The sequence below is a fragment of the Lissotriton helveticus genome, chromosome 5_1 (genome assembly GCF_964261635.1).
Source record: "Lissotriton helveticus chromosome 5_1, aLisHel1.1, whole genome shotgun sequence".
Taxonomy (NCBI): Eukaryota; Metazoa; Chordata; class Amphibia; order Caudata; family Salamandridae; genus Lissotriton; species Lissotriton helveticus.
The window spans coordinates 775,813,441-775,841,427 of record NC_136065.1 but is presented as its reverse complement, the minus strand read 5'-3'; the positions used below and the strand labels follow the sequence as shown (position 1 = coordinate 775,841,427).

Sequence of the window (27,987 nt, the reverse complement as noted above, 5' to 3'; positions counted from 1 at the left end):
AAGAAAAAGAAACCTTTATTGAAATCTTGATATTGTTCTAGAGTAGTTTCAGTTTGATCGACAATTGGGGACTCAATCTCCCTTCTATGTCTGACGTGTACTAGATGTGTGTTTCTGTGATAATCAGATGGGGCTAGAAAAACTGGTGGCAGTAGGAAGGCAATGTAACATGTTCCATCCCAATCGAGGGGCAGACGAACATATGCGGTCTGACCACAAACAAAATAAGAATGACGTGAGGCTTTGAAAATAGATTTCCCACTGTCACTATACTCGATAGTAGTAGTACAATCACTATGTCCTACATGTGCGAAACCATTCTTTCTGACACATAATTCGCCTTTGACTGGTAGTACTGTAATAGCAGGCAAATCTAGAGTAGTATCGGACTGAACATTCAGGACCATGAAATTCGAGGAATAATTACCTAAATCATATACTTCATTTTCTAGATCTAACCCTGTTCTATGGGAAAGACCTTGCTTGTCTGGGAAACATGTTCGATTAAGAAAGGACATATCAGTTGAGGATGACGTTAACGTGGACCATGCTCCACACGAACCATTATGTGAAAACGGATAAGGAAAGAGTGGCAGAACTCCCTTCGGTGTCTGGAAAGGGGGGAGTCGACCACACACCCAACAATTAGTGGCATTGCTGGTCTGGTGCGAATAGTGTAACATTCGGATGAATGTGTTATTACGCATAGCAAGACGATAGGATAGCTCGTGAGGAGGCAGATCACTAAATGTGTGCTCTACTGTAGCATTAGAAAACAGATGTACATGTGAAATTGGAAAACATAAATGTAACGCATAACTTGTGCAGGTAACCATAAGACTCAAAAATAACAAAAAGAATAGGACGATAATACATTTTTAGAGTTTTGACTAACTCTCTCACTGTGTGGGTCTGTCTCATACATGTCAGGAACCTGTCTAACCGTTTCACCCGAGAGGGACTTAGACAATTAAACTGGCTGACTTATTTTACTAGACCGGAGTTTATCTTTATACTCCTGCTGCGGAGTTTCCTCTAACAGGGGAAGCTTGAGTTCAGAGTCTGTTTTTAGGCAGTCTTTAGGAATAAGGCAGTCCTTAACAAAAGTCTTTTGTCGTAATCCATGGAATTTCTTGATATGACTGGTGTGGACCCACCCCTTCCGGCCCTCTAGCTTGACCGCGGTCCTTGTTGTCAACAACACTATTCGAGGCTCTTTCCACCGGGGCTCCAGCGGACTTGAACGATCAAAATTGCGGACCAAGACATGTTCTCCCGGAACGACTTCATGCGGTTTCACCTCGGTGTTGTCTGGAAATGCAGCGGCAACCTGTGAACGACAAGAGTGTAGGGCAGACATCAAGGAAGCTAGGTAATCTGTCAGCATATTACTGGAAACGTCTGTAATACTATGGGGTCTAGGTGTACCCCGCATGTTTGGAGGACGGCCGAATACGACCTCATACGGGGACAGACCTGATCTGGAATGTGCAACCATTCTCATGTAGAACAGAGCAACTGGCAGAGCTACTAGCCAGTCTACACCTTTTTCTTTACAAACTTTAGCAATTCGGATTTTCAGAGTCTGATTATGTCTCTCTACGAGACCGGCTGCTTCAGGATGGCGTACACAATGGAACTTCCACTGGTACCCTAACAGAAGGGAAACATGTTTCATGAGCTCGGATGAGAATGGCTGGCCGTTATCTGAATACACGACCCTAGGGAGTCCATAGCGGGGAAAGAACTCACGAACCAACTGCCTGGCAGTGGTCGCAGCTGTGTAATCTGGAACTGGATATGCTTCTGTCCACCTGGACAAAGCGCATACAACTACGAGGACATACTTGAAACCTCGACATCGCTCCATCTGAATATAATCCATCTGGAGGACCTCAAAAGGGTGGTCAGGAGGTTGGAATCCCCCTTGTTCCACCGGGACACTTTTACCTGGATTGAACTGACAACAAATCATACAGGTACGGACTTTCTGCTTGGCTGCAGCTCGTAAATGCTTGTTGAACCAAAGGTTCTGAATACTGTCTAACATAGCTTTTTCTCCTAGATGTGCTGGACTATGTGCGGTATTGATAATGACTTGAACCATAGAGTCGGGGAGAAACCATGTGGCTTTTCCCTTCGTCCACCATCCTTGATCTGTCTGGACCCCTCCTTGTTCGGACCATTTCTTGATTTCTTCGGGAGTAGCATGTAACTGTATGTCTATGACATCTTGTGCAGGGTCCTTAACTGTCATACAAGTAGTCTGATCTGGAGTGAGTGTCTGTGTCGTGTTAACTGGAATGTCTGGCGTCTGAGCTGTAAGCTTGGCTGTTCGATCTGCTAGATCGTTACCTTGGGAAATGATGTCAGTGACTTTCGTATGTGCCTTGCACTTCATGATGGCGATAGCTGTCGGTAAATGTATTGCATCTAACAGAGCTTGAATGAGAAGACCATGCTGGATCTTGGTTCCATGAGAAGTCATAAAACCTCTTTCTTGCCAGAGTACTCCAAAGTCGTGTACGACTCCGAATGCATAACGTGAATCTGTGTATATGTTTACTTTCAGGTTCTTGGCACGTATGCAGGCTTGGGTCAGAGCGACAAGCTCTGCTGCTTGAGCAGACAGGGTGTCAATACGATGTGTTTCTATAACTTCGGTTTCAGTAGTCACTGCATACGCGGCTACTAGTTCTCCTGTACTTGTTCTCATACATGAACCATCCACATAAAGTGTCAGGTCGGGATCAGGTAACGCAATATCTGTCAGGTCTTGTCTTGGCTTTGTCATAGTGTTAACAACTTCCACACAGTCATGTGTGGCAGGATTTGAAGTAACTGACGGTAACAGTGTAGCAGGATTTAGAATGTTGCAGCGTCTGATTTCTATGTGTGGCTGGAACAGTGTCAGTTCATAACCTGTTAAACGTGCAATTGTCAAGTGCTGAGTCTGGGTTCGGTTTAAAAGAACTTCCACGGAGTGTGGAACTTGTACTGTCAGGGAATGTCCTAACACTATGGAATCACTTTGTCTGATCGCTAAAGCTGTGGCTGCAACTGACTTGAGGCACGCAGGCAGAGCCTGGGCCACTGGATCTAATGTGCTCGAAAAATAAGCACAGGGCTTGTATTGTCCTGCTTGATCTTGTGTGAGAACAGATAATGCAGTACCATCTCGTTCTGTGACAAAGAGTGTAAAAGGCTTACTGTAGTTCGGTGTTGCTAGAACAGGTGCTTGGCATAAGGCTTTCTTTAGCTCATTAAAAACAAGTGTATGTTCCTGGGTCCAAGGGAGGACAGTCGATACGGCTGCCTCCTGTGTCGTTAACTGTATCAGTGGCTTGGCTAGATATGCGTACTGAGGAATCCATTGTCTGCAATAAGAAGTAAGGCCGATAAAAGCTCGTACCTCCTTCTGTGTCTTGGGCTGTGGAAGACTCGCTATTAACTGGATACGGTCAGGTGTCAACTGCCTACCCCACTTGGACAGTAAGTGTCCCAAGTAGACCACTTGCTGGACACAGAATTGTAATTTGGAAGGGGACACCTTGTGCCCCATCTCGGCCAGAAAATACAGGACTGTAAGTGACGCACGCTCGCAGTCACGTTCAGAACGGGCTGTGATCAGTAGATCATCGACATACTGGAGCAGGGCAGTGTCAGTTGGCATGTGAATATTGTCTAGTTGTCTCTTAAGTGCTTGACTGTAAATGCTAGGACTTTCTGTAAAACCTTGAGGAGCTCGTGTGAATTTATAGCTTCTTCCATTTAAACAAAAACCGAAAAGGTACTGGCTGTCTGGATGAATGGGGACACTGAAGAATGCGTTCTTGAGATCGATAACTGTGAAGAACGTGGCTTTAGAATCAATGGCTGTCAATAGGGATGAAATATCTGGGACTACTGGGTACTGGGGTATGATACATTTATTAAGTTCTCGAAGGTCAATCACTAATCGATATACTGGAGGTGCATTTGGATCAGTACGTTTCAGGACTGGAATGATAGGAGAATTACATACATTGGAGTCAGTTTCTACAACCACTCCTTGAACAATGAGCTTGTCAATAATTTTGGATAAGGCTGCTACAGCCTCAGGTGGCAATTTGTACTGTCTGATTCGTGGCAAAACTACACCTTGCTTTAGAGTCACACGATGGGGTGTGATATGCATACAACCTACATCAGTTGGACCTTGCGCCCATAAATGCTGTGGTACATTCAATAATCTTGGATCAAAATCACGTAATACATAATGACCTTTGAAGTCTCTCAAAAACAAGCGAACCCCCTCTGGGGAACAGCAAATTACTGCACCTAATTCTTTCAATGTCTTAATGCCTAACAAATTTTCTGGACATGATTTCGTAAGTAACAAATCAGTAGTTCGGGACAATGGACCAACTTCTAGAGTAACTGGTTTCGATATTTCATTAACAATCGGCTTTCCTGAAAATCCAAGGGAAACATTTCTAGAGCCTGAGAGCGGAGCCCCTGGAACCTCGTCATGACTGATAGTAGTCCTACTTGCCCCTGTATCAATCAGAAACTTTCTGTCTTTCCCTAATACTTGACTGTGTACATAGGGACCCTCTTGATCTACAGGTATCTCGATGAGAGGCAAGCCTACCTCCCTCTCTAGGCTGTTTCATGAATACGGCTGATAATCTGGATACTCTGTCTGGGCATACTGGTACATCTGCTGTGTAACGTGCTGTGTTGCAGCGATAGGCTGTGGTGCTGGAACTGTCTGCTGTGCATTCTGTGGTGACTGAGAAGTCTGTGAAACTTGTTCTTGTCTAGGCGGACGTGGTCTTTCTTTAGTTTTACCAGTAGCTATGTTGTGTTTCAGAACTGCACACTCATTTATAAAATGACCTGGCTGTTTACAGTAGTTGCAGGTCCCTTTAACGGGAGCTGCAGGATGACTGGCTTGATTCGGACCCCTCTTCTGACTGTCTTGTGGAACAGATTGTGCAACTAATACTTTCATTTTCGTGCCTTTCATACGTCTCCTTTCGTGTTCTTGCTCTTCCCTGATTCTGTTCTGGTGATACTGGAGCATTTGTAACATCTGTGACGGAGTATTAGCTTGCCAGGTACTTTCGACTTTCAATACTCGATTTTTAACTTGTGGACTTGAATTCTCGACTAGTTTGGTAACAAAAAGATGAGGGTAAGATTCACTACTTGTTTTCAGACCACTGTTAATAATAAAACATTTTTCGAATCTAGAATAAAAATCACTAGTGTCTTCATCCTGTTTCTGTTTACAAGCTGAGATGGCATCCCAATCTTCCTTTTTCGTGGCTAGTAATCTTGGCAAAACTTGTATCAATAACTCGGGCAAATCTTTACATTTCACCCCAAGACCGGTACCTGGTACTCGTAAATTATCTTCAGCTTCTAGAGCTGTCCAATCAATCTTTTTCTCTCCCACCTCCCATTCTTTTTCCTTGAGTTTTTCATATACCCCTGCGGGCAACAGGACCTTTAACATTTTAATGATATCAGGATACGTGTATTCTCCCATACGGAGCATGTCCTTTAATTCTCGATGGAACCCTGCTGGATCTTTATCGTGACAGGGAATTAACTTTTTCATCTCTAAGAGTTCCATCTTTGTGATAGGGGTGTAAACAAATACTCGTTCTAGATCACCACCCGTTCCTCTAACTGGGTGTACTTCTCGTAACGGATTCTGTCTATCTATGTAGAATGATTTACTTTCTGGGGGTGAGACATGAACAAAATGCGGATTCAGAAACGTTCGATATTTGTGGCGCTGTTCTAGAATGACACTAATTAAATCGGTACCTAGACCTCTCCATCTGTACTGGAGTAACTCGTTCAAAACATCATGTAGCGGACCTGGATCAGAATGCTGTCCCTCATACAGTGTAATGAGGTGCTGGATCATATACATACCCACCAGTCGCTGCCTGGCTGGGGGCAGTTTCAGAAACATTTGTGCCACTATTTCGTCTGGAAAAGTGGTAGAATCAGTAGTCCATCGGACTGCTGATCGGGCTAGTTCTTGTTCATGCATTGTACTAAGCTCACTATAGCCTATTCGTGATTTCAGAATGTGATCGGTAGCTTGGAATACTTGTTCAAGAGAACCTTGTTCTGGTACTGGAGAAGGGAAAACTTTCTTGTGATCTAGGCGTAAATGTCGGTCGGGAAGTCTAGTTCTACCTACATACGCTATTCTGGAGGGATTCTCGTCGTCTACCTCTTCATTATCAGAGTTGTCTTCTTTCTCGGTTACTTGTGCTGCTTCTCGTTTCTCGTGTAACTTTATTATTTCCCTACGGATTTTCTTGTACATACTCTCTATACAGTTCTGTGTCTTGTGTCTTCCCTCGGTTATATGGTCACTCCACCTGGTCAAGACTTTCATTTCTTCTGGATCTTTATCCGGATAATCTTGTTCTCTTATTAAGCAATTAATTAGAAACTTTAAAAGCATGAGCTGGATCTCGACTTTTCTTTGAATCATGGCGTCGCGAACACTTTCTGGATCCACTCCTGTACGGATAAAACGATATATTCTGTCTAGATATTCTTTCATATTGGGCAGGGTGTCCAAATATTCGGTCACCCGTCTTAAACGTAATGAGTATATGATCATATTACCATCGCCTGAAACTGGATCATAACGACATTCGGTAAGTGCTCGCTTGATATCTGTAAATGTTTGAGTTTTCGGCGTACGCTGTAACGCACGTTCATGTAGCTCGAGTAGCGTCATACGTCTGTGTTGAGGCGGGGTTCCAGGAGGACTTCCCCCCGCGGCTCCTAAACTAGAATCGTCGACGGGTATTGTACGTGCTGGGAGAGTGACTGATGTAGCGGGCACATGTACTATAGGCTGGACCGGGGGTGCTGTAACAGATGCTGTAACGGGTGCCCCGGTGGCTGGAGGAACAGGAATTACATTATTTACGGGAGCAGGCGGAACAGGATTTGCATATTCTGGGACTGTATCGTCCAAATAGGACGAGAGAAAAATGTCAGCTGCGGTCGGTTTGTGACGTAGCTTAATCGGAACTAATGGTGGCGGAAAATTACATGGTGCTTCCGGGGTTGCTTTTGGCAAGCCCTCGGCAAGAAGAGGATACATACCCTTCATAAGGGCATTTCTCTGTCTGTCTGACTGTTCTGCTTTAACTCGTTCACCTACTTCGATTAATTCCCTTTCTTGGGCTCTTTCTGAGGATTCCCTACTTAATTCTGTTTTTCTGATTTCTTTTTCTGTTCTTCTATGAGATTCTTTGCGCCATAACTCGATGGCATCTTTCTGGGACTGTCTTGCTTTCTTTTTCCATAATGCTTCTTCTACTCGCATGATGCACTCAGCATCCCATGTACCTGACATGGGCCATCTATATTTCTCTTCTAACTCCTTGGTATAATCCACCCATAAGTCTAGATATAATATGGCACTTAAGCCATGCTTATGATACATAAAATGACCTGGACTGTCCCTAGGCGGGACAGGAACTGCTTCCTCTAGTAACCCTTTTCGGGTCTTTAACTGACGTAACTTCGAGAATAGAGGCATTCTCTAGGCTGGAATCCTGAACACAATACAATACACGATAAACACAATAATGACTGGAAAAACAAATCATTCATACCACGACATTGAAGACACATTAAATAACATTTAGAATAACAGTTCGGACAGAATATTACCTGGTATACTGAAAACAGAACACATGAACTTCTCGAGAACGGAACTTACTAAAATTACTAGATGCACTGCTAAACAGTACGAAACATACCGGTCCCATAAAGAGACACGTCAGGACCCGCGTCCACCTAGGTGAACACTTCGGATTGGATCTGCGTACCCAAACCCACGGACCAGAGACAAATTAATTGACCCTGTCTAGATACTACCCCAGCAACGGTACTCGCCGGGCAGCAAGAACGGAAGGCCTCGGACTGGACTGGACTGCTACGACGACGGACTACGAACTTCGGACTTCAGTTACAGGTGGGCCTCCGGATACCTCGGACCTTGGACTCTCGGCTTGGGCTCTGGTCGGGACTCGCCGCGTTCCTCACCGCCTCGTCTGGATGCTGGACCGCAACCTCCGTCTCCTCCGTGGGCCTGAGGGATACTTGAAGCAGAAATATCTGCACGTGCACGGTATGGTTCCGTCACGGCTGCAGAGGATCAGGGGGCCTGCGTGGCTTCGCCGGCGCGTGGGGAAAGGGCAAGTCCCTGTTCGGGCGCCATTATGTGGTAAATAAATAATTAATTACCGGTACTATTTTTGAATACAGTTAATAAAACAGATAGCTCAATAAATAAGAGACAGGATTCGAGGTATCTTGAGTCTACAGGCTTTAATCAGGCATAAGGGAAGGGACAGAACAGCCTGGAAGCACGGGACGGCAGCTGCACACCGAAAAGCAACATTACACAGTATATATACTAAAACAAATACATTACATTCAATACAGTAGGCGTAGCAGTAGGCGTAACTAGTAGCAGTCGCGAAAGATAAGGACAAAATGATGTAACAAGAAGGCGTGTACAGGGCGTATACATAGACATGTGATGTAAACGTAACAGAAGTGTCATAAACGGGGCGGAAACATGGAGGGGGCTACCTGAGCAGCCGGGACCTTTAACCTAGTGGTGCGCGCAAACGGGCAATGACGTGTTACCAGGAGGAACTGGGGGCTATGACTTCTGCGCTGGAAGAGGAGACTACAGTCTGCAGTGTCAGAACGACATGTACCTATATCATATCTGGTATCTGGTGTTTGGAGTACATATTGATAGAATCCAAAAGTTATCAGGGCAAAGGCTACTTGACACTAAGACTGGTGCATGCATAATTCTACATGTATTCCTTGTGCGAGGAATATTCTATGAATATTAATACAGTATTTCTCTTACATGGAGACAGTAAGGCTAGACCATGACGGAAACTATTGATGCGATTCAGTAGCTTAGGAATGCAGAGAAGGAGGGCTGGACTGATAACTAGAAGCATAACATACTCTTGGCAGACTGGCAGGCAGAGCCAGGCCGGGCCGGGCACTGTGAGGCAGGAAGTAAGTGAAGGGTCAGGGATGCAGGTGGGGGCTGTATCGCTCCTCGGAGAGGGTTCAGGAGACAGGAGCTGAATCTGGTGTCCGGGCCCTTTTGAGGCCTAGAAACGGGGACAATTCGATGAATTAATGTGCACACTGTAAAATGTGGCAACATAGGCCTAATACTCGTTGCTTTCACGAGAACTGGAAACTAACATACTAGAGTTGGACACAACTGTAATTGCGTCTTTAATCGATCATAGGGGGATACACGCATATCGATCATGCACATATAGCATAAGATGGGGAACACGTAGGCACATATGACATGGCAAAATTTACTTTTCCACAAGGCAACAAAAGCAGCCCTGTCGGAAGACACCACTTTGTCGTACTATGATCCTGCGAAGTCCACCAACGTGGCCGTGGATGCGAGCCCCTATGGACAGGGAGCAGTGTTGGCTCAACTTCAGAACAATGGAGAGTGAGCGCCCATTGCCTATGCCAGCCGGTCCCTAACTGAAACAGAGCAAAGATACTCGCAAATTGAGCGAGAGGCCATCGCCATTCATTGTGCCTGACGACACTTTCACGTCTACGTGTATGGGCACCACTTCACAGTTGCAACTGACCACAAGCCACTAATACCCTTATTCCAAGGGTCTGCATCTAAACCGCCACCCAGGATTGAAAAATGGATACTCCAGCTCCAAGGCTATGACTACCACGTGGAGTACAAACCGGGATCCACCAATCCGGCGGATTACCTGTCGAGGCATCCGCGGCCAGCCACCAACAAGGAGAGAGCAGAGGCAGAGGACACGGAGGAATACGTCCGTTTGGTGACAGAAAGATCACAGCCCCTCCCATGAGCTTGACAGCCATCGTCGAAGCCTCGAAAGGAGACGAATGCATTCAGATGGCGGCCGACGCAGTCAGGTCAGGAGATTGGAAGGCCGTTCAAGAGTCCCTAGGCAGAAGAACACCCCACGCCAGACTAACGCTGGAATCTATCCTGAGGGTAAAAGGGCAGCTGTCCGTCGACAGCCAAGGATGTCTCTTACGAGGGCCCAGATTGGTCATGCCGGCCAGCCTCACCCAGCAGGCAGTGGACCTGGCACACCGAGGGCACCAAGGAATGGTGAAAACCAAAAGCAGACTAAGAGCCAAAATCTGGTTCCCCGGCATGGATGCCATGGTCGAACAAACGGTGAGGACCTGCACCTGGTGCCAAGCAGCGGGGCAGGCGGATCGCCCACACCCAGTGGTGACGGAAGACAATCCCCAGAGACCGTGGGAGTGCGTGAGCGGAGATTTTGGGCACCTCCCGGATGGACGTTATGCCCTAGTCATCATCGATGACTTCACCAAGTACCCGGAAGTGGAAATAGTAGGGAGCCAGGCAGCCACGGAAGTGTTAGCCAAATTTGAAAAAACCATCCCCACACACGGCATCTTTGAGGTGGTTAAAACGGACAATGGACCCCTTTTCCAGGGGCAAGAGTTTGCTGAATATCTAAAAGGATGGGGAATTCATCATCGCAAGATCACCCCACGCTGGCCCCAAGCCAATGGGGAAGTGGAAAGATTCCTGCGCACTCTCAATAAAACAATACGAATTGCATTGGCAGATGGATCTCCGCTGGAGAGAGCAATTTACAGCTTCCTAAGAGAGTATAGGATGACCCCGCACATCACCACGGAGGCAGCTCCAGGAACGGCAACAATGGGCCGAGCAGTGAGTCATGTGTTCTTAGACTGCTGGTGTGTTTTGGGACTTTGGGAATTTGTGGGAACTGCTAAGAGCCTTAAAGGTGATACTAAAGCTTGACTACCGCAACCTCTTTCCCAATTAAAATGGAACCGTGGAAACAGCGGAGAAGGAACGGCAGCTGCAGAAAAATACATTCCGAACTCCGCCAAAGACCAACTGGGATCAGCGCCCCGTGAAGACGTGGTCTTTCGTGTCCCCTCAGAACGGCCACATTTAGAAAGAAGCTCTCTCCGGTATCAGGAGGCTAACAGATATCCCTGGACAATTAGTGGTCGTCAAGGATTCCACCAGGCCCAGCTTGATACTGTGAGTGGATCCTGCATCACAGACAGGCGGGCTAAACTATTTGTTAAAGAAAAGAAAGCAGCTTGAGTGTGACTTTGTGAGGGGCATGCAGGGAGATCACATTCTGAACTGTCTGCACTTTAGAAATGAGACAGCCTGGCACACAAAGGTGCAACGGTCTGTTAAGGTAACTGTAATGTCCGGCGCGTGAGGAGGGGTGCTAGCCTACCCGCGCTGCCGGAGTGCGCTAGCGCTGACGCGTGACGTCAGACGCTAGCAGGTATAAATAAAGAGGCGTGGCCTCGGCGAATCAGTCGGAGCCGCGTGTGTAACTAGAATTACCGGCTCCTGCTATCATTAATGTGAGCGCGCTAGTTGCATGCGTAGTAACTTTACAAAACGCTACACTAGCAACGAGGGAGTGGTCTTGAACCCACCATGGCTGATTCCTGCCCACTGCTAAACTGAGTGATTTTCTGCCCTGCAGTGTGGCCGAGGAGCGCTGGAACGCTCATGAAGGCCCAACAGAGGTCACTGATACTGCGCCTGAGGTTAGCGGTATGACTCCTTCCCTCTGGGCCCCAGAGACATTATCCCACACGAGCCCAAGAGCAGGAGAGACGCGGCGCGTGGCCTTCTTGGACATACGGTGCCCGGTGGCAGACCCATGCCTGATTGCAGTGCCGAGGCCTGCCCCACTGGAAAAAAAACTCTGGATAAACACCCTCGGTGAAAGGGGGAAAGAAAAGTACCCGGCGTAGCAGACATAGGGCGTCGCCCACTAGACCAGACTGCCAAGGTGAGAAGGGTAGAACACGGCCTACGCAGCACGCTGAGCACGTGCCAAGATGGCGTCGATCCCCGCCCATGAGCCGTTTATCGTCGATGGTGCCCCGTCATCCCTCGCCCCACGCTGGAGGGATTGGACCGATCACCTTCAAATTTACTTCGAGGGGGCAGGCATATCCAGAGAACAGCGCTGGGCTCTACTGCTACACCTAGGAGGGAAAGATATCCACCGCATATATAAAACCATTGTGGAGGCAACGCCGAAGACGTACCTCACGCTACTGATCGCTCTAAATGCCCACTTCGAGCCGATGGCAAACAGAGACTACAAAAGATTCATCTTTCGCCAAGCCAAGCAAGAGGCCGAAGAGTCTCAGGATGCATTCCATGGCAGACTAAAGGAGCTAGCTAGCACGTGTGGGTTCCGTGACGAGCAGGAGGAGATCCGAGGCCAGATCATCCAAGGGTGTTACTCATCCAAGCTCCGAGTGACCATCCTCCAGGAAGACGGCAAGCCCCTGGCGGACATCCTCACTCTAGGCCGCTCGAAGGATCTGTTGCAGGCGAGGGCATCGCACATGGAAGCAGCCCTACACCGCCCCGTCAAGACGGAGCAATGAGGTCCAAAGCGAGACAAACCGGAGGAAAGAGACAACCGGACACTAGGAAAAAGGAATGTGGATATTGCGGAGGCCAGCACCACCGCATGCAGGATTGCCCAGCAAAAGGGAAGAAATGCAGCGCATGCGGGTGGATGAACCATTTCGCGGCGGTGTTAAGATCCACCGGAGCCAAGAAAGAAGTCGCACAGGCGGTGCGAGGTGAGCCGGACAGCGAGGGCATGGATGATGATACCGAAGAGTATCCAGTCCACTATGTGTTCGCAATCAACCAGCCGCAAAGACAAAAGCGCCGCCTCCCAAAATGTCGCATCAGGATCCACCAACAGGAGGTAAAAGCGACCATCGATACGGGGGCGTCAATTGAGCTAATGGCTGCCAACGTCTACCACCAACTACGCACGAAGCCTCCGCTACGAGAGGCGAAGATCAGAGTATTTGCGTATGGACAAAAGACGCCCATCCCACTAATCGGGTGTTTCAAGACTGAACTGCAACACGGAAAAACGAAGATAACAGCACCATCGATGTCACGGAAGAAGGCAGTGGCATGCTGTTGAGCGGGCAATCAGCCGAAGCGCTGAGACTGATATCGTTTGCTATGGCCTTACTAGAGGAGATGTTAGACATCATCATGGAGGAGTTCGGAGAAGTGTTCAAAGGAATCGGGTGTTTGAAAGGGAAAGAGGTGTCCCTACACATCGATCCATCCGTCCAACCGGTGGCGCTGAGACACAGGCGAATTGCATTCCATCTGAGGCAGAAAGTCGAAAAGGAGCTGGAGGCTCTCGAAAAACAAGGCATCATAGAGCCAGTCAGCGGACCAACCCCATGGGTATCCCCGATCGTTATTGCCAGGAAGCCAAAACAGCCCGGACAAGTCCGCATCTGTGTGGATATGCGCCTCCCCAACGCCGCCGTAAAAAGGGAACGACACCTAACGCCCACCATTGATGATATCTTAGGGGAGTTGAATGGGGCAAAGTGGTTCTCCAAGATGGACCTCCCATCAGGCTATCCAGACTCGAGATACATAACCACCTTCTCTACACATGTGGGCCGCAGACGGTATCGTCGCCTGAACTTCGGGATCTCCAGTGCAGCCGAGGTATTCCAGAATACCATTAGAGAAGTCCTCAGCGGTCTCCCCGGAGTACTAAACGTGAGCGACGATCTGCTGATCTACGCGTCAACAATCGAAGAACACCACCAGAGACTGAGGGGAGTAGTTATGAGAATCAAAGAGTCGGGCCTGACTCTGCACCGCCAAAAGTGCCAGTTCCTGCAGAACAAAATTAGTTTCTTCGGGTACACATTCTCTGATCAAGGAGTGGCCCCGGATCCGGACAAAGTGAAAGACGTCCAAGAAACCCCGGCCCGAGAAGCTTCCTGGGCATGGTAAACTTCTGCGGACGCTTCGTTCCTGATCTCTCCAACCTTACCAAGCCTCTCAGGGAACTGACAAAGTCTACGACCACATGGCAGTGGGGCCCCGAACAAGAACAAGCTTTCCAAGCGGCGAAAGCAGCCCTGTCGGCAGACACCACTTTGTCGTACTTTGACCCTGCAAAGCCCACCAACGTGGCCGTGGACGCTAGCCCCTATGGCCTGGGAGCGGTATTGGCTCAACTTCAAACTAATGGAGAGTGGGCACCCATCGCCTACACCAGCCGGTCCCTAACCGAAACAGAGCAAAGATACTCGCAAATTGAGCGGGAAGCCATCGTCATTCACTGGGCCTGCCAGCACTTTCACGTCTATGTGTATGGACACCATTTCACGGTGGCAACTGACCACAAGCCACTCATACCCCTCTTCCAAGGGTCTGCGTCGAAACCGCCACCCAGAATCGAAAAAATGGATACTCCAACTACAAGGCTACGACTACCGTGTGGAGTACAAACCGGGGTCCACCAATCCGGCGGATTACCTGTCTAGACATCCGCGGAAAGCCACCCAGGAACAGAGAGAAGAGGCAGAGGACACAGAAGAAAATGTCCGGTTGGTGACCGAGAGATCACAACCTCTCCCCATGAGCCTAGCCGCCATCATCGAAGCCTCAAAAGGGGACGAATGCATTCAAATATCGGCGGACGCAGTCAAGTCGGGGGATTGGAAGGCCATCCAAGAGTCTTTGAGTAAGAGGACACCCCAAGCCCAAATGACACTGGAATCTATCCTGAGGGTAAGAGGAGAACTGTCAATTGACAGTCAAGGATGTCTTCTACGAGGCCCCAGACTGGTTATGCCGACCAGCCTCACCCAGCAGGCCGTAGACCTAGCGCACAGAGGACACCAGGGGATGGTAAAGACCATGGGCAGACTGAGAGCTAAAGTATGGTTCCCCGGCATGGACGTTCTGGTGGAGCAAACGGTGAGAACCTGCAAGTGGTGCCAAGCGGCGGGACAGGCAGATCGCCCTCACCCAGTGGTGACAGAAGACAACCCCCAGAGACTGTGGGAATGCGTGAACGCCGACTTCCGGCACCTCCCAGACGGGCGGTACGCCTTAGTCATCATCGATGATTTCACCAAGTACCCAGAGGTCGAAATAGTGGGGAGCCAGACAGCCACAGAGGTGATTGCAAAGTTTGAAAAAACCATCGCCACTCACGGCATCTTTGAAGTGGTCAGAACGGACAATGGACCCCCTTTCAGAGGCAAGAGTTCGCAGAGTACCTCAAAAGTTGGGGGATTCACCATCGCAAAGTGACACCTTGCTGGCCCCAATCCAATGGGGATGTGGAAAGGTTCATGCGCACTCTCAACAAGACAATACGCATTGCCCTGGCGGATGGATCTCCTCTGGAAAGGGCGATTTACAGCTTCCTGAGAGAGTACAGGATGACTCCTCACATCACGACAGAGGCAGCGCCAGGAACGGCCACCATGGGCCGAATAGTGAGTGACACGCTTCCACACCACCCAACCTGGGTCCCGGCACATGCCAACGAGGAAAAGACCCTAGCTAATCGGACTCGCACGAACGACCAAGCCAGCCGGCGGAGAGGAGCCAAGGAGTCAAACATTCAACTGTGAGATCAGGGCTATGTCAAGGACCGGTACCCAGGAAGCAAGTTTCGACTTCCATTTGAACCCCGACCATGGACTGTCACCCGCAGGACGGGCACAGTGGCGACCGCCCAGAGAGGAGCTGAAACCGTCACCAGAGATGTATTCTTTTTCAAGAAAGTCCATCCCGGAACACCTCAATGTCCCACGCTGGAGCCGGAGGGACTGAGCCCGAGTCAACCGAGGGAAGACCAGGAGGTGGGCCAATATCTAAATGACAACGAAGACCCAGTAGACTGTGACAATCAGTCGCTGCCCGCCTCGCCTAGGGGTAGCCTGCCCAGTTCTTCCCCACCCAGGGAGGAGCATAACACCCCAGTGTGCAGGACCCCGGAGATGGCCCTATCCAGAGGTGGACAGTCCCGATATGGCCTAAGGAAGAACCCAGCACCCTCTTCCCAGCTGGCCGATTACCTGTTGTAACCCTCAAGAACTGAGACTGGCAGACTGGTAACAGATCCATCGTTTTCTTTGTCTACTGTGTTAATGTTTGCTGTTTTGATAAAGGTTGGAAGGAGTGTAATGTCCGGCGCGTGAGGAGGCGTGCTAGCATACCCGCGCTGCCGGAGTGCACTAGCGCTGACGCGTGACGTCAGACGCTAGCAGGTATAAATAAAGAGGCGTGGCCTCGGCGAATCAGTCGGAGCTGCGTGTGTAACCAGAATTACCGGCTCCTGTGATCATTAGCGCAAGCGCGCTAGTTGCATGCGTAGTAACTTTACAAAACGCTACAGTAACAACGTCACAAGCCTGATCTCACCAACAAGTTGGGAGACACAGAGGCTGTTTTGGACAGCATGCACAGCTTAGATTAATGCTAACATGTGGCAAACTAATGAAGCAGCAAGCAGGAGGTGTTGGGGAAGGCATGGGGAGATTAAGGGACGGAGTGGATGGAAGGTTGGCAGCCATAGCATCTATGTAGTGAGAGCTACAGGAAAAGCAAACAAAAACAGGGAAGAAGTTGCACAGCGCTGTGCAAAAATAAAGGCGTGCGTGCTGAAGCATGGCACTCAGACCTACTCCTTAAATTTAAAGTTAAAGTGGCACCATTCATAAATAAAGAAAGGTGCGAGTAAAATCTTGAACAATTAACAACTGATACCTCTAGGCTGCATGCGCGAGGTGTTGGGGGAAGGCATAGGGAGATTAAGGGAACTGGCTCTGGAAGCAGCGCCATGCACTCACGAGTAGCGAGGAGACGGTGTAAAGAAAATGTAAAGAAAAAGTAGTGCTCTAAAAGAAAATATATGTCTACTAGTGAAAGGATCCATGTAGCAGGGGCAGTCCCTAGAGCAGTAACAAAACAGACACAAGGTGGGGCAAATGTACACTGTTCACCAACAAAAGCAATGGATTTTGTAAAGGCAGACCAAACAACCAATCAAAAAGCAGTGGGCATGTTCAAAGCCCACAGAGGGATTACAGCATGCCTCGCAGAGGAGTGCATGCTCGCTGCCTCTAGGCTCGGCCTAAAAAGGGTGTGTACCGATTGTGGGTACACGTTCCTCTCTGGTGTGTTTATGTTTGAGAGAGTGCCATGCCATCACCATGAGAACAGCGCACCTCTACATAAGTGACGAGGAGGTGACAGCCCAGTGGTGCCGCCCGCCTCCCAGCTGCAGCCACTGTGCTCCCCAGTTTTGTCCTGTTTGGCAGCAGCACCAGTGCATAGGCATACTGTGATCATCAACCCTGAGACTCTTTAGGGTGAGAACCGAAGAGGCTCCTACCTGACATCCTGCCTCTGGAGCTGTGGCCACGTGTGAACTGTTACTTGGTGGAGGAAAAGGAACATCAAGAGACTGCCAGCACCAGTGGCTTGGAGAACTACATCCTGCAGCTGCCATCCAGCCTCCCAAGCCCCAGCTGAAGACAACCTATCCGTAATCCCCCCCCCCACCGGTAGGAACGCGTCGCTCTCTTAAGTGTCAGCTTTGCATGCCCAGGAGGTTCCAACACACTGTCTGGGATAGCCATCAGTGTACACTGGTACTTTCCAGGAAGGCCTCTCTGCATGCCCCAAATAGCAGATGAACAATACCAACAGATTGCGGTAGCTGAGGCCCAAACACCACAACAGAATCCAATCTCCGATCATTTCCTAATGGCACAGCCCCCTTTCAGCACCCTGGTTGACCCAGCGACTCCAGAGCCACAATGGCACACTTGGATTGGACGGCTGAACAACTATTTACGAGCACCATGGAAAATGGAAGGCACCATGAAAAAGTTGTTTCTCTTACATTTTGTGTGTGAGGAACTCTATCAGCTCTTTGAAACCTTTCCGGGGAGAAGGGCTGACCATGTCTATGATGCTGCAATGCTGGCCCTTAACGCATATTTCGACCCGCAACTAAATCCTAACTTCGAGAGGTTAAAATGGCGCCAGGACTGACAAAAGAATCATGAAAACATCTGCCCTTTTCACACCTGGCAGCAACACCTTGCATCATGATGTTACAAGAGATACCAATCCCAGCGCTGATAGAAACTGGAGAATTCATGAGTATTATGGTCCTTCATTAACTTGAAAAGCAGCAAACCTGCCCCCAGCTGGAAAACAAAGATCAAAATATTCGGTTATAGTAGTCTGCGTCCACTGCCATTGACTGGGTGATTAAATGAGTGGTGATGCAAACCTGCTTCCTCATCACCAAGGAAGCTCTGTTCAGCTGCCACACTTTTGAGGAGCCTGGGTCTGGTGTTCCTTGGCTGGCACATCCATGATACCCAAGCTGACGCTATTCTGAAGGACTTTACGGAGCTATTCAAGGTCCTGGGATGCCTGAAGTACATGTAGGGAAAGCTTCATATCGACCAGATTGTCTGATCAGTGTACCACAGAAGAGTTCCCTTCCACCTGAGGCCCCTAGAAGAGGATGGATTGCAAAAGTTGGAGCAACTGGATATTTAATAGAGAAGTTGTCCAGGTCTACCCCGTGGGGATTACCATTAGTAGTAGCACCCAAGCCAGGACAGCCAGGAGCTGTCTGCCTCTTCCATGCACCACAGAAGAGTGACCTTCCACCTGGGGCCCCTAGTAGAGGAGGGATTGCGAAAGTTGGAGCAACTGGATATGTAGTAGAGGTGCCAGAGTCTACCCCTTAGGTGTTACCATTGGTAGTAGCGTCTAAGACAACCAGGAGCCATCTGCTTCTGTGTGGACATACGCCTACCGAATGCTGAAATCTGCTGAGAATGTAATTTACACCCACCATGAATGACAGCATTTCAGATCTGAATGGCTTGCACTTGTTCCTCGAACTGGACCACCACCGAAACAGTGACTTGGTGGTGGACGCCAGCCCTTTATGACTGGGAGCCGTGTTGCTCAATGAAAAGAGCCTACCATGAATTCAGCCCCACCACAGAAGGACTATGTGAGCCACCACATAGTAATGCCAAGAGGCCTGTAGAACCAGATGATTGACCTGGCACACCTGGGGCACCAAGTTTGAGCCAAGACCAAGGTACAGCTAAGGAGGAAAGAATAGTTACCTGGGATGGATGAAATGGTGGGCTATGCCGTACACCAGTGTCTCCCCTTTCGGATCACAGAAAGAGGAATGTTCTTGTCATTGTCGAATTTCACCCCTACCCTTGGACCTATCTGATCCTGAATTGTGTCAGCTTCCTAGATGGGAGATTTACCATTGTTGTCATCGATGATCACTCTAAATACCTGGTGTTCGAGGTGGCGCACTCTGCAGCATTCAGAGCTGTGCAACCGGTGATAGAGAAGCTGTTTGCACTTTTCGGATTGCCAGAAGAAGTCAAGAGTCAAGACAGACAACAGACCCCCATTCTAGGGCCAAGATTTCAGGGACTATCTGAAGGGACTAGGAGTGTGACACAGAAAGATCAAATCGCAACTGCCCCAAGCAAATTGGGAAGCCGACAGATTCATGAGTACCCACAACAAGACACTGAGAATTGGGGCAAGTAAAGGGAAGGTCTTATGGAATGCCTCCATTTCTTCCTGATGGCGTGCCAGCACACACCACACAATAGAACAGGGTGTGCCCCATAGACCTCCATCTGAGGAGCCCTGACAGAGACCACTGATTAATGGCACTGAGTCTGGCAAGAAAAGTGACAGACTACCAATGAGAGGGCAGTAGAAACAGGTGGGTCACTGCCCCCAATGCTTCACTTGGGAGACGTAGTTTTCAGCAAAGACCAACACCCCGGCTACAAATTCTGGAATCCATTTGAGTAAGAACGAGATCCAAGGACCATGGTCAACGCAGCTCGTCCAGGTGAAACAGTGACCCAGAATGTCTCCTGGTTCACGAAAGCGAGAGGAGCAAGGGGGCTTGAACCACTCAGTCTGCTGGAACAGCAGGAAGGGCACGAGGGTGATGACTTCTTTCCACCCCTACACCCTCCTCCCTACACACTCCAGAAGAACACCGTTTCCGCATATTTTTATATTTCAAATTAGATATAAAATATTTTCTGTAGTTTAAGTTAAATTGGGTGGGCTTATCTGGTTTGTTATGTTGAATTGCTTGTTATTTTTGTCGGTATAATTACTTTTGTTCTGCGCTCATTCATTTGTTTGTAGAATAGTTGAAAGTGGGATATAACTTTTGTGGGGTTTTAGGCTGGTTCTCCCAGTGAGGTAAAGATGACATTTTTTACATATTCGTTGTGTTTCTCTAGACGACCCACTCTTAACACTGACTTCCTACTAATATGGATATTTTGGCACTCCTACGCTTTGTAACCCTTATTGTCTTATATAAAATCTCCCGAACATTTGTTCACACACCTGTATGGTTCCTCGTCTCTGTATAATGAGTGGGAGTTATAAAGCTTTCTGACACGCTGCATTATGACGACTAGTGCTTTAAAAGAAATAAAATAATAAATTACAAAATGGCCTATTGGGATGGTGGGCGGACCTGACTCCGCCCGCCATCCTCGCGGTGTTGGGACCGGCCGCAAGACGTGTGGCAGTCCCGTACCGCTAATTAGGATGCAACCGCCACCCTGGCAGTCGCATTCCGCGTTGTTGACTTTGCGGGGGGTGGTGCTGTAGGCAGCACCCGCCGTAATGCCAAAGTGCCATGGCGTACATTTCCATGCAAAACGTGGCAGGCACCGCGCGGTGCCTGCCACCTTGTGTATGAAAATGGAGGGGGTACCATGGCTACCCCCCACCACCTGGGGGCCCGCAAAGGGCCCCCAAAGCACATCCCCGCCAGCCTTTCCATGGCAGCGAAAGGCTTTCCACCGCACTCATCATAATATGGATGGCAATGCCTGCTAGGCACTGCCACCATATTGTGGCCCAAGTCCGCTCGGCCGGCAATCGGAACGATTGCAGACAGGCGTAAAAGCAGCGGACGCACTTTGCGTCCGCCGCGATACCCCCATCATTATAATACGGCGGGAGGTAAATCAGGTAGCGATGGCAGGCGGTTGACACCGCCGGGCCGGCAGTGGCATTCCGCCCGCTATCCTAATCAACCCCTTAGTGTTCTCTAAATCACCACTGGTGATATATGTCACACAGACAGGTACATCTGATATCCTTAAAGTGCATGCATATTTCTTACATGCATGGGTTGACTTTTTTTTAAAGTCTGCCTCCAGATTATAGTTTCTCTTAAGCACTTGTCAAGTGGTGATAGGCTGAGTGCTGTGTTTTCCTCCACTGGATTGGTATCTAGGTATTATGCTTCAGGTAGTTCTTAGCCAGAGTGAGACTACAACAAAACGAGTGATGCTGGCCCTTTAAGTGAGGCATTTTGTGTTGGGCCCAGCTGGTAGTGAAAATAAGACCCCCCTCCGCCAGCGAGCTTCCTGTAGTCTGCCCTGAAAGGAAAGCAGGCAAAGTGCAGGCGCTGCTGAATTTGTCCCGGTGTTACCAAATTAGATGGGGACACCCATTGGTATATTTCACTGGTTCAGGTCTGGATATAGCTATATAATAGCTGCAGCCTCCGGCTTTATCCCTCTCAATTCACACACTTGGATGCAGGCCTATGTTCCTGTGTGCTTACTAATGGTCATAGGCAGCCCCAAGATAGCCATAAATGACGCAGTGTTTCTTAATGAATACTTGCTAGTGACCACTAAGAGCCAATACCTTTTTGACTGATAGTGAGAGTTTTATGTTGCCCTATGTTACCTCTACATTTAATGAATCACTCCCGAGTAATCTGTGTTGCAGATATAGACTGCTAGGCAGTGAGTTTCTGCACTCATTTGGTGGACCTGGGTGTTAGGATTTTAATAAACCTTTATTTATTTGTGTGTTTACTATAACAGCTGGAGGCAACAGATGCAGACGAAGGCGAGAATGGCAGAGTGTGGTATCGCATAATCAGTGGTAAGTGAATCCCCTCTTTAAACGTTCAGTGGTTGCTTGTTTCTGCTTATGTGTATGTCAAAAAGGTTTTGTTCCCTTAAAATTTCCCACGTTGTCACAATCACGTGATCGGCACCAAGGCAGCAGGCAAGGTTTCCTTAACCACTGAGGAAATCAAAAGGGGGGAGTGAAGAGGTGATGCCGGTGGGCACCGAGGTGGGCACGTCCTCCTCTTGTCAGGGTTTTAGGTTAATCAGAAAGGGCCACCTCACACCAAGGGCCCTTTTGGTGTGTGAGGGGTATTTTAACAAAGATGGTGTATTCCAATGACATCTGGATACACATCCACCCAATGTGAGGTGGCCCTTCCTTAACCACTGACCTTGCCTTGGATTATCTCATTATATTTTTCATGCATATTGCACATAACAAGGTTAGATTCGAATTTACTGAACTGGGAATGTAATAGCGAGTAACACACAATAAACTATTTGTTTAAGCAAATGACAATGTGAGAGATCTACCCACACAAATGCTAAAGTGATTAGTTGCTTTATCCTAAAGCAGCACATTGCCTTCACTCAAGCAGATATTTTAAAAATGCTAAAAATCGTCCCACCTTCTATAGCTATTTCTAGGCTCTCAGCAGCTAAAGATTACTTTATTTTTAAATATCTCGTGATACTCTCTTTAAACATTCGTTTGCTTCTGAAATGTGGGTTTGTCTACAAAGAGTCTCCTATTTTATGTACCGGTTCTCTCTTCTATTTAATATATTCATAATTTCGTTCTTAACTTGAAACATGTGCCTGTGATTTTTCTCCATTCATATCACAATAGCACCTCTTTGTCCCACATCGATTATAAAATCCGTATCGTTGTCCTTAATGTTTCTATGATCTCGGAGAAATGTGCCTTTATTTTTACCACAATGCTTCTCTTATTCCACAAAATGTGGTTCATTTAGCCTACAAATGTGTGTCTCTATTTCTCTCTGATTTTAAATCAATAAAAAAGTGACCCATTGACAATAAACATCATTGATTCAGAAAGAAACGTATTTGTACCCGTAGTGTGGTGTCGTTGGTATCGTGCAGGAGTAGTGGTCTTTCCAGTGGAACCATGTTTTTAGTGAAGTTGCCCTTTAAGGGACTGGAACTGTTTCAGACAAATAGACCACTTACAATGCTTGCAATACATCGCATGCCATTACAACGAGGTTGTTACAACTACTGCGTTGTTACATCGCATACCATTACAATGCAACTTGCTGGAGAGGGTGTGGATGTTGGAATAATATAATTTACTGTTCCAACTCCAGTCTGTGCAACAGTAGGGAAGGTGTTTGATTTTAAATCCTTCTGCCCCCTACAGCCAGTCGTAACGACTTGCGTTGTAATGGTTTGCGATGTAACAACGCGGTCGTTGTAACAACGGCGTTGTATTGGCATGCGATGTATCGCATGCGATGTAAACAATGTTTCCTGTTTCAGACTTGCGTTGCTTTGGACAATATACTCTAGTATCAAATGTCATCACTTTTTTCCATTGACAACCTGAACTCCTGTTTGCAGGAATGTCATCTGGACCTATGTCTGTCACGTTTATATCAGTAGTGGCGCACGTAGCATCTGAGAGATTTCTGAAAATCAATCAAATGTTTTCATCTGTCTCTTTCTTGTTCACCATCACAAAACCATGTGCATACTAAGCCACACCTTCCAACACATTCCCCTTCCTGCAGTGCAATTCTAGAAATATCCTGAATCACTCAAAGATTGCATATGGCACTTGCCATCCCATTAATAATCATTGGTTGAAGCAATATTGTCTCGCTGGAGGAAACCCTCGTAAATTGAAAGCTTTCATGGAGAACAGGTAGCAAGTGCATCAAATACCAACTTTCATACTGCTGTGCAATCCTCTATGTCCAAATGGTGATGGACAGACATACCTCCCAATAAATAAGGATGATGGATCATCTGAATCTCCCCAGGATCCTTCTTGGGTACCAATCATAATTGAAGACCTTGTAATGTTATGTAGGCTTTCATCGAGCAGACCTTGAACCCACCCAAAAATGTTATCATTCATATTTCTTCCACCAATATCCCTTGGTCTGGCATCAAGTTGCTAGCTGAATTTGCCTCTGATGGCCCCTTGTGCAGGATCTTAAAACGGTCACTGACCAGCTATGAAATTTCATTGCAGACCTTCCTTCCTAAATACTTGCATGCTTCTCTTACATCCCACCGCACTTCTACAGGGGTTACTCTAATGGGCAGGTTAAGCCTAAGACTCTCACTTGTTGAATCTAGTACACTAGGAGGACCTTGTCACTGCTAAATGCCAAGTTTTTCTCGTTGTCTGTTCTAACTTGTTTGTCTTTTACAAACATGCACACCACCATTCAGTGGCCGTATTACAGAAAAGGAGTTTCTTCACTTCCTTCCATATTTCTGAAAAACATGTGCTAAAAAGAGTTCTTCCTCCTTATGTTTGTGTGCTATTATCGTTAAACTTAGTTTCTACTTCAAGGATGTCCTCTCAACTTGTTTTCGCTGTCCCTTTTCCCTTGTCCACCTAATTTGCCCCATATTGCCGTATGCATTTTTTGCCCCCTTCCCTATCAAGTCTGTCTGGTGAGAAGTCACACTCTGCTGTGTAAACATTAGGGGCTCTGTACCATAATCATGGCTCCATCCTTCACTGTTTAAAGGGCAAGTTAAGAATGAATTGAAACACCACTTACTACCAATTGCTCTGGATGGAAGTTGTCCTGCTTTATTGTTTCCCTTACTCCATATGACAATTTGATTTCTCTAACTATTGTGCCTTGACAACATTTCCAGTGTTGGCCACTCCTGGCTGGATTCACAGCAGTTTGGAGCTCTGGCTACTTGCTCTTCTTTTCTCTGCTGTGACCTACGCACACCTATCTCAGTCATTTCACTCTTCTGCATTTCGGCCTATCTCCCTTCTCATTATATTTTACACAAGGTGTTAATTACTGACTATACCATTTCTTCCTTCTTCCTTACAAATCCTCAGATGGTGCCTTGAACACTTAAGTTATTTAATATAAATTCCCTTCAGTTCTCCTCTTCACCTTGAAGGAGTTGGGTTCTATGTTCTAGATCCGCTCTGGAACCTCAGGTCGATGGGACTTTTTATCAGCGTGAAAGCGTAGTGGGGGAAGAAATCATTAGCAGATCAATCATTTCAATTTGGTATAATTCTTAAGAATCACAGACTTCAATTAGGTTTAGTAGAATTATTACAAAGTCAAGAACAACTGGACATACAGGCACCTCATAGTGAGTGTGTAGAAATACATTGGAACTAATACTGAGCTAAACCTACAAATGAAGTTAAGGCGATGCAACATGCATAAGATGATTAGTTTGAGAATCAGGATACAGAGAATTATTGAGCAGACATCCAAATTCCCCATCATCTGAAGTTTCTGGATATAAAGCCTTAGTCTGTCCTTACACTAGCACTAATGTGACATCCCTATATAGCATTTCCCAAGGCAAGATCAGTTAAGGTGTCAGCTTGTGAAGTCTTCTTAAGAAGTCTCTTCACATCGGTTGGGTCAAGATAGCATGAAGATACAGAGCTCCTTCTAAGATGCTCTGTTTCTTAGAGCAAGGCAGAAGTTCCCAGCCACTTTCCCTAATTATATTACATCAATAGCACAGGTAGTATCCCATGGTCCTTTGCCAAGTCACGCCATCCAGTCAGGCCACCTCCTCATAGGTGACTTTCCATTAGGCAGTGACGCTCCCAAGCTTTGGGGAGATGACCTTGATTCCCAGGTTTGCTCCGATCAGAAAGTACAACAGTTCTCCATTTTCAGTATCAGCGCTCAATGTATCCTCTTCTCCCTAAGCCAAACTCCTAAAACAAAGACATTATTCTAACAAACGTGTGATTCTTGTAATATATTATTGTAATAATACCTGCAACAGAAACGTGAGAGAGAACAAATCCAGCATGCACATGAAATTCGAATATTAAATCTAATGTGAGAGCTTACAGGGAAAATGCATTTTAGGCCTACAGAAATCTACCAACATAAGAAATAGCACACGGGTCTTACGGAATGCCATATAAATGCTGAGCACTTCTATATCATCACGTTACACAAGCACATCAAATGCGCATGAATAACTGTCAGCAGCAGACACAATTTCTGCTTGGTAATGTTTTCTGCAAAGCACGTATAAATTCAATGTTAATTTCTTCATGTTTATATGAAAATATCCCAAATACAACACAATTCACATTAATACAATTTACATTCTACTGTCCCAGGTTAGTAGGGCAAAGGATTATATGCTGGTGCGGATTGCTCATGATTATGCTGCACCCCTACAAATGAAAGAGTGAGATTTTGCCCTCTATCATCCTCCCTCCCAGTTAAGTGTCCTCAATTCCTCCTATCTTTGGCCATCCAATCCATAATTCTATTCTTTATTTTATTCTGATAGTTCATGCCCACCATCATGGTTGCTATGTTTCCCTCTTATAATTTCATGCCCTCTAGCTGAGGCTTCCTTGTTACTTTCTCCCCCTTAGGTATTTCATTTAACAAATCCACACCATGGTGAGCTTTGAGCCCTGAGTTGACCTGATAACCTGGGGACCTTCACTCCCTCATCTGAATTGCTGGTTGTGCTTGTGACAGCATTCCCTCCCCTGGCTTCCTGGGGACTTACATATGTCCCTACCCATTTATCACTTTTGCCTTTGTCCCAACCTTGATATCTGCCCAACGCAGTCTCAAAAATAAACACACACAAAACATGAACACAAATGCCACCATTATTCCCCTGGCATGCTTCAGCGTGAAAGAAACTGGACACTGACATGGAAAAGGGACTAGCCTATCAGCCAGGTTAACGTGCACCTCCTTTTGACTTCTTTCTCCTGGCCTTGGGTTTTCTTGCTCTTTATCATCTTCTGTGGGTGCACCCTGTTTCTTGTTGCACATGGAAAACCTCGATTCCTGGCCTCCCCATGCACACATATGGACATGGAAACTATCTTGTATACATCACATCACAGGTGTTGCATGCCCAGCATTATAGCGCCAATGCATTGCCTGGGTCTAGATTTATTTGTGAGATGTGGGGAGGTCAACCATTCACCCAATCACAAAGTCTCCATAATGTCCCCATGGTCTTCAGAAAAGCATGACAGAGAGGAAGGCAGACCTTACTGTTTAGAAAGGAGTTAACAATTATCTTTGTTACTAAATTGGATAGTTAATATTTTATTTTAGATTTATAGTAATGCCATTGCAATGCACCTCTCGTGATGCAAGATGTTGGAATTGGTAATATAGAGCAAATTTAAAAACAAATAAAAATATGAAATTGCTGCAGAGCCTGTGAAAGAGTTGTCTGTTGCCATTAGTCAAGAGAAATGTTGCCGCTCCATGAACTAGGGTATCGTTGTGTCCTTTTAAATGCAACCTGAGCCCCTCCACCGGTTTGGCCTTAAGTGACATCACTTGGCCGTGGGAAAGTAGTTAATGGCAGTTAAAGATGATTGCCTCTTCATAGAAGGTTACATGCATTTCTAAAGCTCTGTTTTGTACTACACCTGTGCTGCAGCACCTTCACTACAATCTCCAGTTTAAATAAAGGGTGGCTTCTCAAAGGTGTATCGTATTTTTACGGTGCGAGGGACTAACATACGAATTACTGGAACAGCCCGTTCGAGCCATCCTCTGATAGAGTTCATAGGTATGTATGAACGCAGAAATGGTTTCCCTCCTTGATCCACTTTGTTTCTGAACATATCAGCAACAACTTGTCTCCCTCTCTCAATAGTAATGCCAATTGTGTGCAGGTAAGGACTATAATATACAAAATGGTTAGATACATTTTCTAAAAAAGAAATGTGAATTCTCCAGTATTAGGGGTGTCTTTCATAGATTCACATGCCTGAATCATTCCCCGTCGTCGGAGTGGGAGTCCCACGGTACATAAAAAAGCAATAAAATGCTATAAATATATAGTAATACCAATAGAAATGAACCAGGAAGTAAAACA

General features: G+C 47.0%; 1 protein-coding gene across 1 annotated transcript in view; it reads left to right on the top strand.

The window, feature by feature from the left end:
- CDH23 (cadherin related 23) overlaps window positions 1-27,987 on the top strand; it is a 1,152,220-nt gene that overhangs the window by 232,571 nt on the left and 891,662 nt on the right. The window contains exon 4 of the mRNA XM_078641088.1: window positions 21,883-21,943. Coding sequence (XP_078497214.1) covers window positions 21,883-21,943 — 61 coding nt within the window. The remainder of the gene's footprint in view (window positions 1-21,882; window positions 21,944-27,987) is intronic.